Here is an 18,091-nt window from a genome sequence, read left to right as displayed (position 1 = left end):
TGGAGGAATTTTTGAGGCTTTAGAAAAAGCAACTGACACAATGAAAAAGGAAAAGTTGGTCCTTGTTGAGGATCTAAATAGCAGAATAGGAAATGATTGTGAGACATACAAAAATATTTTGGGAAAATTTGGAGAAAAGAGCAAAGCTAATAATAATAATGGCAAATATCTGTTGGATTTCTGCTCAAGACATGGACTGGTTATTACTAACACCATGTTTCAACATAAAAATGTGCACAAATTCACATGGAGAGAAGAGGCTAGGAATAAGAAAAGTTTCATTGACTATGTTATTGTTGATAGTGAAGTTTTCTCCATGGCACAGGACACCAGAGTGTATAGAGGATTTGAAATTGGAAGTGATCACTATTTAGTCTTGAGCAGGATAAAATTGAATTTCATATTGAAAAGAATAACATGTAAGAAAGTTTTAAAGCGAATAAAAGTTGAGCAGCTCTCAGATGTGAACTGTAGACTAAAATACACAAAGATTATTGGAAAAAAAATGAAAGAGTTTGAGAACAGGAATCTAACCCTGGAAATTCAGTGGCAAACTCTGAAGAAAACATTGATTGATTTTGCCAGAGAGGCATGTGGTGAGGTTGTCTGCAAGGATAAAAAAAATCAGAACTCCCTGGTGGACACAGGAAGGTAAAGAGGCAGTGAAGGAAAAGAAGAAAGCATATCAAAAGTTCCTGTCAAATAAGTCAGCTTGTGCTCTTAGAGAATATAGAGACAAATGAAAGAATGCTAAACACTGTGTAAAACTAGCTAAACAAAAGTCATGGGAGGACTTTGGCAAGAATATAGAAAATAAATATCAAGAAGGTGGCAAAATATTCTGAAGGTTGTTGAAGAAGCTTAGGAATGGAGGAAAGAGTGCTGTAAAAGGAGTTAGAGATGATAAAGGTGACATGGAAACGGGAGAAAAAGATATCCTTGAAGTATGGAGTAATTACTTTGAAAAACTGCTAAATGAAACAAGCAGTGATGATAGCATAGTGGTAAAAAACACTGACCAGGCATGCAGTCAGGAATACATAACCATACTTGAACTAGAAAAAGCCATCAAAGGCTTGAAATGTGGAAAGGCAGCAGGAGTAGATGATATTTGACCAGAAATGCTGAAGTATGGTGGTATAAGAGTCTTACAGTGACTGCACTGCATAGTTCAGAAAACCTGGACAGAGGGATGAATTCCTGATGATTGGAGTAGAGCTCTCATAGTACCAATATATAAAAAGGGAAATAAAACTGAATGTGAGAATTACAGAGGTTTTTCCCTACTGAGTGTTCCTGGCAAGATCTACGCAAGTATACTTGAGAAATGGTTGAGAGGAATTGTGGAAGAAAAGCTGGATTCAGGCTAAATAGAGGCTGTCAGGATCAGATCTTCACTTTACGACAAATAGTCGAGAAAGCATGGGAATATAACAAAGATCTGTATTTAAGTTTTGTCGATTTGGAAAAGGCATATGACAAGGTGCCAAGAGAGAAGCTATTCAATACGCTGCAGTTATATGGTGTCAATAGGACATTATATCAAGCAGTACTTCGTCTTTATTTGAGTAGTAAGTCAACAGTTAGAATTGAAGGAAGTAGAGGAAGATGGTTTAATGTTAAATCTGGTGTGAGACAAGGATGTACATTATCCCCTCTGTTATTCATTATCTATATGGATCACATTATGAAGGAAAGTGGTATTAAACATGATATCAAAATTGGAGATGTTCATGTCAGCTCTTTTCTTTATGCGGATGATGTTATACTTCTAAATAAATCCGCTACAAGTCTGCAAGATTCTCTGACTAAATTGAATAGCTCTTGTAATAGATATTGTATGAAGGTCAGCAATAAAAAGACAAAGACAATGAAAATAGGCAGAATCATTGAAAATGTCAACTGTGTTGTGAATGGAGAACCTGTGGAACAAGTAAAACATTTCGGCTACTTAGGCACGATTTTTACTGAAGATGGTAAATTAAATATAGAAATAGACAACAGAATCAGCAAAGCTGGTATGGGGGGAAGTCAATTGAATAAATTCATATGGAATAAGAGAGAAATTAGTCGGAACACTAAATTAGCTGTATACAAGACAGTGTTCAAACCAGTTTTAACTTATGGATCTGAGAGCTGGGTCAGAAGTAAAACACTTGACCAAAGACTAGAGACTGCAGATATGAGAGTCCTGAGAAAGATTATAGGCATGAACAGATGGCATCAATGGCAGTATCATATTAAAAACGAGGATATTAGGAAAGAACTTGACATTGTCAGAATCCAGGAATGCGTTAGCAGAGCTAATCTCAGGTGGTATGGTCACTTAAAAATGGGTAAAGAAAGATTAGCAAAACGACCCAAAAAGACGAAGATATAGGTGGATTGATGCGGTACAAAGTGCCTTAGACGATAGAAATATAAGATCTGATAATGTTGGAGTCGTGACAAGTTACAGACTGATTTGGAGGAAAATTGTAGATAGGAAGTCAGTAATGATGTAATTTTTTTCATGTAGTATTATCATATCCTGTACCCCCTTGAGGGTGCATGGCAGGAATTTGATGATGATGATTGATCTGGAATTGTAGATCTTGCATTGACATAGATCATTAGATTCAGTATGGGGCGGGGGTATTATTTATAGGGATGTAAACATAAATCTAAGAAACTATTTTGGATTTTCTCAGCATTACTCCACATCATTATTCTAAGCTACATAAACATAATATAAATTATATATTTGCTTAAAAGAAGAAACAGGCATCAAGAAGTATTAATTGACTTACTTTTGTTTGAGATGTCCATATGCAGGCGACATAAGAGTAGAAAAGCACAGTTTGAGTTGAAAATGAAGCAAATGTATTGTCCTGACCATCATCCTCTATGGGTGTGGTGAGAGGATCCTAATCATTTCACTAATAGTTTCATGATCTGGATCCACTCGCCACACTCAGAATGATGGTTAGGAACATAGAGTTGCTTTCCTACTGTTATGTCTTCAGCACATGGACATATCAAATAAAAGTTAATTAATACTCATCAGTTTCTTCTTTTAAGCAAATGAATAATTTATAATATGATAATGCAGTTAATTCTATTGCCATGGTCTATTATGTCAGTGCATATTGTATTTTTTGACTCTTATATATGTTTATCAGTGGTAAAAATATTCTGCAATGAAAACCCTTGTCACCTCCTCTATGTCTACATTTGAAAACCCTATAAAAGATTCCTGATGTCGTAGATAGGATTCAGATATCCAGGTATATTGAACCAGCAAGGATTATTTAATGGTAATATTTTTATATGTTACCATCAAGTAAAATGTTGATATGTTAAGGTATTAAAACAAAGCTGGTGCCAACTCATAATAGGAAATGGGTGCTGTGCTTTAGTAGATCTTGGATTTGGCAAATAATTTGAAATTGAAAATAATTCTCTTCCCATATAAACAGGAAGATGTGTTGTTTTTAATTAGCCAGTACAGTCTACCACTGGGCTCAAATTTTTATGAAAGGCATTATAGTGCTCTTTTATGAAAAATCCTGAACTTCTAGTGTGTTAGCATCTAAAGGTTGGCTTGCAGTTCTTTGTGTCATATTTAGAATTTTGAAAAATTTAAATTTAGAATGTTTTCAAGTCCTTTTTTTTTTTTTTAATAAAGTACTTTTTAAAGTATTTTTATTTTATATTAATTTTTTTTCATAACTCCCACTCATGAAAGGCCTATAGCTAATAGTGTGAGCCTATAGTGCATTAGTTATGTGAGTGGGCTGACCTAATTTGAACTGCAGTGAGAGGTTTAAGTATCACAAAATTTCAGAAACTGGTATTTTCTTATATAAAGAAACCTGTGGAGTAATTAACTTTTTAATAATATGTAAATATTTTATCTTAAGTATTACTTAAGATAAGACATAAGACATCATCAGTACAGTTATTAAACAACAATAACAATTACATTAAAAAAACACATTAGTGTGCATACTTACATTGGAATCCCTCGATGTATACTGTAGCGTGCTTATGCACTAAATGCTATTACACTGTAATTAAATTAACTTAAAATATAAGAACTGATACATTTATTTTATACAGTTGGGACAGTGAAACAGTTCCGGTTAAGATTGGGTCTGTGCCGTAAGGCTTCAGTACTTTCTTTATACAAATGGCATGTGTACATATGATGTAGTAGCTTGGTGTGTTGCCATTGGATCCTGTGGTTGGCATTTTCAACTCCATGTTGTGAACACCAGATTTGTGAGGTTTGATAAGATGGATGTGATCTTGATGTTCGGAGATGCATTTATTTACAGATCTTCCTGTTTGTCCATAGTAACATAGTTACAGGAATATGGCAAATTCACAATTTGTTACCTTCTCCAAAAGAACAAACTCTCATATGCCAGGTAGCATCAGTGATGAGAGTTTGTTCTTTTGGAGAAGGTAACAAATTGTGAATTTGGTTTATTGGTAGCAGCGAGTTTGTATTTCTTCAAAATTTTTGATAAACATTCAGACATGCATTTGGTATATGAGTCCTGTAGGCTTCTTCTTGTCTAGGTTGATGTTTTGGAGGCTTGCTAATAATTTTTTGAGTTGTTATTGGATTTTATTCAGATAAACATTCAGACATGCATTTGGTATATGAGTCCTGTAGGCTTCTTCTTGTCTAGGTTGATGTTTTGGAGGCTTGCTAATAATTTTTTGAGTTGTTATTGGATTTTATTTATTTATTCTTATGGCAAAAGCAGCTACAGGTCAATGTCCAGACCAGAAAGCGAATCCAGGGCCTCATCTGTCACCTCGTGGATGTCCTGGTGACCTCCAGGACATCCACGAGGATGAATGACCCCAAGGCACCAATTTCATGGTGCCTTGGGGTCATTCACAATATGAGTGATCGTCTGGACCACAGGGAAACAGTCACAATAAGCGTGGTCTGATAGTCTCCATTTATGCAGCTGGTAGCCACATCTGCCCTGGTTTGTTCTGATCCTGTTGATAGATGACCAAACCTTCCTAGGAAGGGCAAAACCAGGCAGTAGAACACAGGGATCTTCAACCAGGAAGCCATTTGTTGGAAGATTGTTGAACTAGTGTTCTATCCACATGTCAGGTGTTGATAGTAAGGCAGCTGAAGAGAGTTCATCCATGGACCAGAAAGAGTTTCTTGATTTTAGGTGAATACTAGGTGGATTTATGAGTTTCTGGTGCAGGGACAGGAGCTGGTTGCTCATTATTGTATTAAATACTTTAATCGAGGCTTGTCTTCTCCGTATATTTGGTGGAGCAATGTTAGATATGACAGGCAGCCAGGGGAGAGGGATGCTTCTCAGTGTCCCACTAATTGTGCACATGGTAGATTTTAGCTGGGTGTCTGTAATGTTAGTGTGCGCACTTCTTTCCCAGACAGCGGCACAGTATTCTGCTGCAGAAAATGCTAAGGCTAGTGCAGGTGACCTTAAGACATCAGCGCCAAATCCCAGGTTGTTCCAGCAAGCCGTGAGATGATATTATTTCCCATTTTAACTTTGTTGGACAGGTTGGTGATGTGCCTTTTATAGGTTAGGCTTCTATCCAGGCTCAATCCAGGTAAGCTTATGTTCTACTATTTTGTCGATTTGCCTCTGCATTGTTCAGGTAGAATGTCGTAGACACAGTTTTTGTTGGATTTGGCTTCAGGTACCTGATTGAAGTACACCCCCAGGATGTTCAGGTCTGTGTTCAAGGTTGTTTCCAAGTTGGCAAAGGAGGTAGACTGTTGTAGGATAGCGAGATCATTGGCGTGTATATATATATATATTTGCTTAAGCTGGTATGTGGTAAGTCAGACATGTAAATGTTAAATAGTAAAGGGGATAACACAGAGCCTTGTGGAAGGCCATTGTGGAGGAATCTGGGCCTGCTCTTTTTTCCACCAATATGGACCCAGATCTTTCTGTTGGAGAGAATGGATTCATAAAGCTGGAAAGTTCTTTTGCACCTTATGATATTGCTTAGCTTTAGGAGGAAGCCCCTGATCCAGACTGTGTCATAAGCTGATGTTATGTCGATGAAAGTGACTCCAGATTTAAGTTTCTTCAAGAAATCAATCTGTGTTGTCAGGACCTGGACCTGGTCACAGCAACTTCTTCTTGGCCTGAAGCCAGCTTGTTCAATCGGGAGTTCTCTTTCAATGAGTGGTTAAATTATTTTAAGCAGAATTTATTCAAAGAGCTCAAAGGTGGAGCAAAGCAAGGAAATAGATCATAGATTTTTGACATTATTTGGATCTTTCCCTGGTTTGGGCACAGCAATTATTTTGGCTTTCCACTATAGTTTTGTTAGTTTTCCAGTTATAATATTTGAGAAAAGGGCACCAGCCATATTTGACCTTGTCGGCTGAGATGTTTTAGAAACTCGGGGAGGATACCATCCACTCCTTTCCATTCTTGGTGAGTTTTAAGGCTTCCTGCACCTCTTCAAGAGAAACTGGCTGTACAAGTTCAGGAAGCTCGGAGGCCATCTTCAGATTTTTTCTGATGGAAGATTGCACAGTTATTTTCCTGGTAGAGCTGGGTTTACTGTAAATCCTGGAGGTTTACAGTAAATGATTAGCCATTTGATCAGGAGTTATCTCTGGTGGTTTGTATGTTGTTGGTTCTGCCCCCCCCCCACCACCACCAATTTTCTCAGAAGTGACCAGCTTTTCTGGCTAGATTTGGTGAAGTCAAGTTCATGAATGGTTGAGATCCATCTTTCCTTTCTGTTTTTGTCAAGCATTGCTATGAGCTCCTTAGCAATAGTTGGGTCTTCTGCTTTTTCATATTTGGCTAAAAGTTCCTCGGTATCCCTACTCCAGCATGGGATGTATTGTTTTCTGTAGCCTCTAGGAATAGAGGCTTTGGCTGCAGTTTTGATTAGTTGGACAAATCTGTATTAGCAATTAAGGACAGGTGATATTGCTATAATGATTTACTCAGTTTGCTTTTCAAATACATTCCAGTTAGATCTGTGAAGGTTCCATCTAGCGATTGGTGTTCAGCTGATGATTGGGATTAATGTACCTGTCTCTATTAGTGTAGGACAATGCTGGCTGTTAGGGAATCTGTTGAGGATGGTTCTGGTTGTTTGCAGAGGATGGTCTTTAGAGACTACACAGATCTGGGATGTAGGTTCTGTTCCATCTGGCTGAGTGAAGAGTGCCTTCTTGCTTGGCATCGTAGATCAAATACAGATTATATGTATCCATCAAGTTAACTAGATTATCACCATCTTGGTTGTTAGAGGAATAGCCCCACATGGTGTAATGAGAGTTGAAGTCACCAACATAGATAGCAGGTTGGTGGCTGGTCCATCTGGTCAGGCCAGGATTGCGATGGTTGTTTGTAGATGTTGTAGATGGTGGTATTTTGAATTTTAATACCTATGGAATATTCTGCTTCAGGCACACGTTGGGTTATGTCCTTGAGACCAGGCTGGATGTAGGTTGCCAGGCCATGCTTGCAATGGCAGTTATAACACACAAGAATTAGACCTGGGATCTTGACAGCTGTTATTAGTTTAAATCCATTTAGTAAGGCTGTATCTTTAATAATTTCCAATTCTTGTTTTAAAGATTCTTCAGAGGAACAAAATGTGTGTGCTCTGGATGTCAAAGATTTCATGATGCTGTATTTTTGAGATGGATGGTGAGCTACGATATGGCTACAATATGTTGATGACGTCTTTGCAGTCTGGAGTCACATGGAACAAGAACTTTACTCGTTTCTAAATAATATCAACAACATACATCTTCGCATCAAATTCACACTAGAAAAGTAATCGTCACAAAGTATTTCCTTCCTTGATGTACACATCCAACGTAATCGAGGAAGGAAATACTTTTTGCAATGATTCCATGGTTCCATTTCCACTTCTGTCTATCGAAAACCAACTTTTTTCAGGTCGTTATATCCACAATACATCAGCTCACCATCCATCTCAAATATACGGCATCATAAAATCTTTGGTATCTAGAACACACAAATCTTGTTCCTCTGAAGAAACTTTAAAACAAGAATTGGAAATTATTAAAGATACAGCCTTACTAAATGGATTCAATCCAATAACAACTCAAAACATTATTAGCCAGCCTCCAAAACATCAACCTAGACACAAAGAAGCCCACAGGACTTCTATACCATATATCAAAGGCATCTCTGAACAGTTATCAAAAATTTTGAAGAAACACAAATTCGCTGCTACCTATAAACCAAATTCACAATTTTCTACCTTCTCCAAAACACAAACTCATCACTGATGCTACCTGGCATATACAAAGAGGCATGTTTTTGTAACTTTTCTTACCATGGACAAACAGGAAGATCTGTAAATAAACGCATCTCTGAACATCAAGATCACATCCGTCTTATCAAACCTCACAAATCTGGTTTCGTGCAACATGGAGTTAAATATGCCAACCACAGAATCCAGTGGCAACACCAAGCTATTACATCATATGTACACATGAGCGTTTGTATAAAGAAAGTGCTGAAGCCTTATGGCAAGACCCAATCTTAACAGTAATGACTGTCCTCACTATCCCAGAAGTCTGGGATAGTGAGGACAGTCAATTATCTTCAACTGTATAAAAATAAATGTATCAGTTCTTATATTTTAATTTAATTAAATTACAGCCCAATGACTGTCCTCACTATCCCAGAAGTCTGGGATAGTGAGGACAGTCAATTATCTTCAACTGTATAAAAATAAATGTATCAGTTCTTATATTTTAATTTAATTAAATTACAGCCCAATAGTATTTAGTCCTTAAACATGCTACTGTATACATTGAGGGATTTCAATGTAAGGATGCATATTGTGTTTTTTTGATGTAATTCCTATTGTTGTTTAATAACTGTACTGATGATGTCTTATAATACTTAAGACGAAATATTTACATGTTATTAAAAAGTTAATTACTGTTGCATATGTGTGAATTTATAGTTATAAACTGTTATTAATGTAAGGTATTAATTTAATGTTGCCAACCTAGTTGACAAAGTGGTAATCATATCCACTTTCTAACAGGCTTAAGATTTGAATCCTATCATGGGCATGGTAATTAAAAGTACAAAAATATATAGGTTTGCAAATAACCTTTTGTGGGTGGAAGCAATATTAAAAAAATGAAAAAACACCCCCCCCCCACACACACACACGCACTCTCTCTGAGCCTTTGTACCTCATTGCAGTGAGAAGTGATGAAATACTAATCACAGAATACAAATATTTGTGTGGTGTTTTTTGATTTTTTTAATATTGCTTCCACCCACAAAAGGTTATTTGCAAATCTATAGTACATTTTGTACTGTGAGTGGGTTAAGTATTTTCTTTCTATTTTTATCAATTTTATATATTTTTTGTACTTTTACTGGATGAGGAAAACTGAGTGCAGAATGGAGAAAGCCATGCAAAACATCAGACTACAAGACAAAATAAAGAATGAAGATATAAGAAAAGAAACAAAATTGTTGAATATAGAGGAAAATAGAGATTTTAAAATTAAAATAAGAGTTCCTTATCTAATTTTACATATATAGTCTTTTCATTAATTTTTTTAATGTCTGTTAATTCATCTTCTTTTGAGCCCTTGTTATGACTATTTTTGGTTATAGGCCTCATCCATTTGTTTCCATCTTTCTCTGCTGAAGGCTTCTGAATATCAACATTCTCCAGCCATTTTCACTAGGTCATCCAGGCATTCATCTTCCTTTTTATGGATGCCACTGGGTGATTGTTTTTGTCCATCTATCACTTTTCATCTGTGGAATATGTTCTGCCCACCTCTATTTTAATTTTAAAATCTCTATCTTCAACAATTTTGTTTCTTTTCTTATATCTTCATTCTTTATTTTGTCTTGTAGTCTGATGTTTTGCATGGCTTTCTCCATTCTGCACGCAGTTTTCCTCATCCAGTATTTGTTTGGTTATTGGCCATGTGTGATCCATGTCATAACTGGGATGACACATTGATTGAAAAGTTTGGTTCTATTTTCTGGTTTTATTTTACTGCACAGGAATCTTTTCAGTTTGTCAAAAACCACCAGCCTAGCTGAATGTTTTTTATTTCTTCATAAAGGCTTCTTTTTCCTAATGTAAAAGTTCTTTCAAGGCATTTGTATTCTTGTACTTGCTCTGTTTTGTTATTGTCTATTATTATTTGTTCAGTTATCTGCTTTCCTTCAATTTTTGTCATTATTTTAGTTTTTTCATAGTTTATGTGTAATCCTACTTTATTTGGCACTGTTTAATTCATTAATTGTTTCTTCTAGTTCTGTTTTGTTGTTTGCTATCACTACAATCATATCATCAGCATATTATAAATTATTTAGTTTTTTACTGTTGATATTGATTCCCTTGTTTCTCCAGTCTGGTTCACTCAGGGCATATTCTTTGTTTATTTGCAATGGGCTGCTTTGTTCATATATAAGGATACTACTGGCTGCATTTTTATATATTTTGTTCATTTGCTGTATATAATTTTGGCTTATTTCATATTTCTTCATTGCTATTAGGATTGCATGTTTTTCATCTGAATCAAATGCTTTTTTTACAAGTCTGTATAACCTAAGTTGCATTCTCTGCATTTTTCTCTTAGCTGATTATGTTTGCAGATGGTTGATTGTCCTAACCACTTTCTGAATCTGGCTTGTTCATTATTCTGAGCTTCATCTAATGATCTGGTAATTCTGTTTATTATTTTTATAAACAGTGTATATACTTCTGACAGCAAGCTTATAGGTCTGTAATTTACTGCCTTTTTATCTTTTGAACATGATAGTATCATAATAGCATTGTTCCAACTGTCTGGTATAGCAATCCCTCGATTAATGCGCCCCCGAGTAGTGCCTTTTAGATTAGTACGTCATTTTTTTCGATAACTGAATTCTATTAGTGCGCCTATATACATCTTAAAAATAAATGTTACAGATTTTAAAAATTTTCAATCTATACATTTTTTATGGCTAACTATTTTAAAAAATCACTCACCAGGATGAAATAATTTGGTTACCGATTTGAAGCATTTTACAAAGTAAAATGTTTTTAACGTGTTACTTTATTATTTAATTACTATGCCACAGGTTCCACTAAAAATTATTTTACAAAGTTATTTTTTAATGGCATACTATACTATTTCCATGTACGCTATGTTCCAAATTTATCTCCAAAATTTATGTCATCTGCTTTACGTAGCATTTTGCTGATCATATCTCGTGCAATTGTTTTCCTTTTTTATTTTAAATTATTTTCCTAACCTTTAATCATGAGTAAAAGAATTAATGAGCAAAAAACTCGAAGTGTTAAAATGATTCGAAAAGTAATCTGATTGGAAGAAAAACTTGAAATAATAAAGAAAAATGAATGACCAAGGCAAGTCCAGAGCAAAGATAGGACAAGAACACAAAAATGGGTGAATCAACTGCTGAATATAAAGATAAAGGTAAGACTGCTTCAAGTTCATCATGGATGCACTCGAAATCAAAGTATTATAATGATTGAATTAGAGAGACTTCTTAAATCAAAAGCATTGTCTCTTTGTAACCTGAAAAGAAAGGGCTATCACTGATGGAAAAGAAGAAGAATTTCACATTAGCTAAGTGATTTGAGCATTTCAAAAAGAGAAATAACCTACATAATGTTCTAACCACAGGCGAAGCTGCAATTGCAGATAAGGAGATATCCAGAGATTTTGAAGAAAATTGTGTAAGAAGGGAACTATTGTGATCAACAAATATTTAATGTCGATGAAACCGGCCTTTTATTGGAAGTGAATGCCTTCCAAGACTTTTCTAACCAAATCAGAGAAATCTCAGCCTGGTTATAAAGTCACAAAGTCAAATAAAATTACTGCGAGCAATATGCGAGTCGTTTGGAACCACATTCTTCCACATTGTGCAAATGATTTTAGAGACTTTTCAAATGAATCAAGTTAATTAAATCTCATTCTGAGAAGTTGAGTGATTCCAACCTGCTAAATTTAGATGCACGGCAGGAAGATCCTGAAGAATATGAAGAAAATTTAATCACTGACAAACCCAAAGAGGTTTCACAGAAACAATTTGAAAATATTTTTCGTACAATCGAAGTTTTTAAGCAGCAATGCTTAGAGACTGACCCTGGTGAAGAGAGAACAGTAAAATTTGCAGAAGTTTTATCTTTTTTAGTTTTCAGTTGTATGAAAAAAAGAAACAGAATGCCTGCCAAACTACATTAGCTCAATTCTCTGTTAAGGAGCAGAATAATAAATTTATATTCTGAATATGTTTTATTGTCTTTCAGCTTCATGGTTTTCCTTTAACTAGGCCCTGAGATATACCCTAATTCTTTTATAAAAAAAAACTTAAGGGTCAAAAAAATGCAATCTGAGGAATGAAACGAATTATGCATTTTCCTATAGGTTACTATATTCGATTAGTGCGTTTTTGATTAATGCGCCTGTTTTAAAGAACACATTAGGCACATTAATCAAGGGATTGCTGTGTATATGTTTATCTTTTAAATATTTATTAAGTAGATTTTTTTAGTTCTTTTAAGATTTCTCTTGCTGCTTTCATCATTACTATTGTAATTCCATCTTCTCCTGGCATTTTTCATATCTTTCAATGAATGTTCTGTTTTGAAATTTTTTATTTCTGGAATACTTTTTTCTTCCTGCTCTTATGGCTTCTACCTAATTAATGAGTCGATTAATTACATTAGTATAACAAACAGAGGTGCCTCTGAATATTGTTGAAGGTTACATCTTCTGTGTTATGGTTACTTTTGAATCCAGTGGAATATACTGTAAGTTTGATGTTAAGGTAGGTTAACCTAAAAAGCTTGCCCACTTTCCTGAAACTGTGCTTAGTATCTGGTAGTTGACACTGTATTTATACACCATACTGTATATTTACATGCATCTTTTCAAACTCTTGTGAATAGCTTAAATAACATATAAAAATGTAACTTATAATTTCTTTTTTATTTTTGTTTTATGAAAATCATATTTTAAATGGGAAAAAAGATGTTATGATTTTTACATTTTTTTCTGCAGGAAGTTTCCAATTTGTGGTTTTAAATATGTGAAGAAAGAAGCAAAAAATCATTCAATACATGAAGCATCATTTTTGCAACAGGCTCAAATAGATGAAAATGAAGGCAGTGTACAAGAGATAACACAAAGTGTGAAATGCAAGGACAGCATACATCATAAGTTATATAAAGAGAAGCGAAGGAGGAGAAGGAGAAGGAAAAAGGAGAACATTTTGCGGACCAGTGAACTTTATTATTTACCTATAAGACAGGAATGTGACATTGATAAAATAGAAGATACCATAAAAGGCAAGATTGTAGTATTTTATCTTATATTTAATATAAATATATGCAGTTTATCATTATTATTATTGCCTGGGTATCTACATAGAGTCCAAATTCTTATCATTGTTGGTTCACACTCTATACACAAAAATGTCTTCTAGATGGCATTCTATCAACAAAGCACTAACAACAGATCTGGTAGTCCATTTCTCATTTGCCACTTTCCAGGTGAAAAATCTACTTCCGAGGCTCTTACTAACTGCACACACTCACTCACTCACTCTTATTCATTTTCCTGCGGTGATCCCTTGTTCTGCTCTCCTACTAGCAAAGTGCTGAAAAATTTCATCTGTATCAGTCCTATAAAATCCTTTTTAACAACTTGAATGTTTCTGTCATATTCTCTCATATCTGCCTGTCAACCAGCCTCAGCAACCTACAAACTCTGTTTCATAAGGAACATTCCACAAGCCACTCACCATCTGGATCCTCTCCACCAGTTCTTTTTTCCCAAGAAACACTTGGTGATCAGACCTGCAATACAATCCGGATGTGGCCATATCAAAGTCTTATAAAAGGAAATTATAACTTTCTTTTCCCTGCATGTTAGTATGTTTCCATAACCAAGTAATTATGAGTTACCTTGGCCATTTTTGCAGTATTCCTCCTCTGAACTTCAATTCCCTACACACCAGCATCCCAATTCATGCTTTATCAATTTCCTGGAGCACAGTTGTGCAACTTTAATCTTTCATCTCAAAATGAATGACTACATTTTTTCGCATTAAACTGACACCCATTAACTTTTGCCATACCATCAGCCTGTTTAAATCCTTCAAACTCACTACATTGCATTGAATCACTATTACACTATCCAATTTTGCATCATCAGCAGTCAACTCAGTATTTCCCTTTAAATCATTTTCTCTCTCACTGATGTTTGAATTAAATAGCAGTGGTCCAAGCATAGAGCCCTGTGATACACTGCTAGTCACCTACCTCCTCCTGAATTCTACTCTTCCATATACAGTCATATCCCGACTTACGCGAATCCTGAGTTACATGGTTTCTTATGTGTACGTATTCCTGTCCCGCTTCACGCCTCACCACTAGTCGTATCTTTCAGGCCTCGGCCGCATTCTCCAGTGTCGGACATGCTGTGAACAAGCACTGATGTGTTTCGCGAGGTCTCCATTCATACATGATTTTTATAGTCTACAAACTTTGTGATTGTTTAATGTTATGTTCTTGATAAACATTTTATCACATAAAAAATAATAATGTCATCCAAAAGAAGCAAGTCCGATTCTTCTACAGTTAGCAAGAAAAGAAAAACATTGACTTTGGAAACAAAACTCAACATTATTAAGGATTTTGAAGGCGGGATGAAAATTTGTGAGCTAGCAAAGAAGTTCGATCTACAGGAATCCACAGTAAGAACAATCATAAAAGAAAGGTTTACAGATTTTGGAGGACATAGATTCTAACGAGGAATGAACTGTAGCCACAAGGCAAAAGGCAAGGAATAAAAAAATCATTAGCTTGCTATGAAGAAATTTTGCGTGACAAGAAAAAGACATTATGCTGTCAGACGAATTTATTAGATTTTTTGAAACCGTTGACATCGAAATAACTTGCTTTTTTTTATGTACGAAAAACTACAGTTATGATTATATTTCTTAAAAAATATAGGTGTTTTTGTAAACTTTGGTCCCAATTATATGTTTGTATATATAAATTACATTCAAAATTATACCCCCGAGTTACGCGAATTCGACTTATGCGTTTTTTGTTGGTCTCACCTACCGCGTAACTTCGGGGTTTTACTGTACTACTACTTGTTATCTGTATGAGCCATCCTTGTGTCCATATCACCAGCTTCAAATTCATCCCTATTTGCTCCAGTCTGTGTAACAGAATTCCACATTGTATCTGTCAAATGCATTTGCAAATCCAGGAATGTTATTGTGTAGCCATTCGTTTATCCAACTGAACTGTTACTCTATTGTGAAAAGTAAGTAAATTACTAAGGCACGACCTATCCTTCACAAAGCCATGCTGCACTCCACAGAGTCACTTCTTATTTACCCATTATGGAATTTTGTCTTTGACCAACTTGTCCAATACCTTTACCACCACTATTCCTGAAATAAGGATTAGTCTATAATGCCATCTTCTGGGAACATAAAACTATGATATGTGCACTCAACTCATTGGCTCGTTTGCTCATTGTTAGTGCCTGCATGCACATATCGTAGTTTTATGTTCCCAGAAGATGGCAATGTAAGATTTCCAAAATATTGGAAGATATTGATTCAAGTTTTTTAATTAATATTTTAGTATACATTGTCATTTTCTGAAAAATTTAAAGTCATGTGCATGTAAGTTTATCTATAAGAATTATAATCATTGGCCATCAGTATGAATTCTGCCACTCTCAGTCATTTTCACTCACCTTTACACATAAGCCATGGTCAGGGTTGGAAAAAAAAATTGTGATTGGTCTTGACATTTCCAGAGTCTTTGATTGGGTCTGATATTAAGGTTTTGTTGTTCACCACTGCTTGTAATGAAGAATGATTTCCTCTCTTCAGATTTACTGTAGTTTTGCTGATGACAGTACATTCCTTTTCTTGTTTTCATTTGACAAACTTTGAAGTGTTATAAACATATCTTATCATATTTCACTTCAACTGTGGCATAGTTCAACTTGAATGTTGATGATCTTAAAAATCATTTTTGCCTTATCTCTCACAAGAATGATCACAATTCACCCACCTTCCATGTTTGATCCAAAGCAAGGTCTCATATCTTTTCTTGGACTGATTTATACCTATTCTTGATACATGCATTTCATAGAGTTAAAGATGTAACAAAAAAATTTTTTTAAGAAATTTGGGCAATTTGCAAATTTAAAAGAATAAATGAGACAGCAGGTTAATTTAAAATAGTATGTAGATCAACTGACAGAAGAAAAACAAATATATAGATTTTGAATCATCAAATTCCTGATATGTATCTTCAGGGGGTGAGTGGGATATTATAATAGTGCTACATGAAAAGGTTATTTACTTCATTACCAACTTCCTTTCCACAATTTTCCTCCAAATTAATCTTATCTATCAGGGCTCCAATATTTCTTACTATATCAATTCCAGTAAGTAAGAAATACCAGTAAGGCATTTCTTACTATATCAATCCATCTAGATCTTGATCTTCCTCTGGGGTATTTTGCTTGTCATCCTGGCAAGAAACACTTGTTTTTCTAACCTTTCCTCTACTATTCTGTTTAACTTCCCTACTGCTATGATGCGTTTCATAGCCACCAAAATGTGAAGTATACAATAGAGTTGGAAAAAGAACTGCTAGCTATCAATTATCTCCATTAAGAGGTTGACTTCACACTCAGGAGAACCCTTCAGTGAATTAACTCATAATAGTAACTATAGTTACTATTATGAGTTAACAGCACCCTCAGGTGCTGTTGGCTAGTCTTAGATATTGGGCAGTAGGCCTAAGAATTTAAGTATCCCAAATTTTGAGATGTTTAACACAACTATATTAAGATTAACTCATAATAGTTACTATTATGAGTTAATCCATTATGGACTGTATTGCTCAATATAATGCCCCATTTACACTACATAAAATTGTAGTGCTTTGAACAGCTTTTCTCTTTGTGCCTCATCATATGCCTTTTCCATATCTACAGATCCTTATTATACTCTCATAGTTTCTCACCCTTTTGTCTTAAGGAGAAAATTTGATTCCAACAACTCATTATTATGTTTAATAGAATGAATACAGCAGGTTTATTGGATCTTATATTTCATCTCACCTCAGACATTGTCAGGGTTACAATGTTAAAATTGTAAAAGCACACTCAAAAACACTCAAAATGATAATTAGGAAAAAATTAAACTAAAAGCCCAAGTCCTATGGAGGACACCCTCTGGTACTGTTGGTTAGCCTTAGATATTGGGCAGTAGGCCTAAGAATTTAAGTATCCCAAATTTTGAGATGTTTAACACAACTATATTTATTAAGATTAGGCTGGTTTAATATAAATGGCAAATGGGTTTAGATCAATACAGAACTGCAGAGCCTACAACACCCTCTTTCTTAATGGTCACAGAATCATTAGTGCTCATATCAAGCTTTGGCTGACAGTTGCCAACTCAAAGAAAATAGCAACAAGACATATAAAATGGAACAATTTAAAAGATCCCTCAACCCACAATAAATATAAAGAAGCCATTGGCAAACAACTAATAAACCTAGTGCTTACGAGTAATAACACTGAAAATAATAACTTTAATAATTTAATCAAAGAAGCTGCAATAGAATCACTGGATAAACATATTCCTAAATTATCAGAAAATTGGGTCTCTCAGAATTCCATAAAACTTAATAATTACAGTAACATACTCAAGCAAAGAATGAGACAACTAAACAGTGAGCAGATAAAGCAAAACTTTGAGATAATAAACAACCAAGTACGTGAGTCCCTAAAAAGTGATAAAGAATCCCACATACAAAATATATGTCAAACTTTGGAGGATTATCATAGAAACCATAAGACTAAAGAAGCTTTTCAGATTGTGAAATATCTTACTAATAAAAAAAAGAAACCCAAAAAATTAAGAATTAAAGATAAAGATGGCAAAACTATAGAAGATAAAGAATTATCAGAATGGAAAAACCATTTTAAAAGTTTACTTAACATTAAAAAATCCAGGATCAAAATAAGTGAAGAAATACCTAT

The 18,091-nt window shown here is 34.8% G+C and overlaps 1 protein-coding gene across 1 annotated transcript in view; it reads left to right on the top strand.

Annotated features, from left to right (window-relative positions):
• LOC150094437 (uncharacterized) overlaps positions 1-18,091 on the top strand; it is a 230,436-nt gene that overhangs the window by 103,216 nt on the left and 109,129 nt on the right. The window contains exon 3 of the mRNA XM_090412231.1: positions 13,064-13,350. Coding sequence (XP_090268357.1) covers positions 13,064-13,350 — 287 coding nt within the window. The remainder of the gene's footprint in view (positions 1-13,063; positions 13,351-18,091) is intronic.

This window comes from Typopeltis vanoorti, chromosome 22 (genome assembly GCF_054136105.1).
Source record: "Typopeltis vanoorti isolate ZY-2024b chromosome 22, IOZ_Tvanoo_1.0, whole genome shotgun sequence".
In the NCBI taxonomy this organism is placed as follows: Eukaryota; Metazoa; Arthropoda; class Arachnida; order Uropygi; family Thelyphonidae; genus Typopeltis; species Typopeltis vanoorti.
This window is presented reverse-complemented; position numbering and strand designations above follow the sequence as displayed.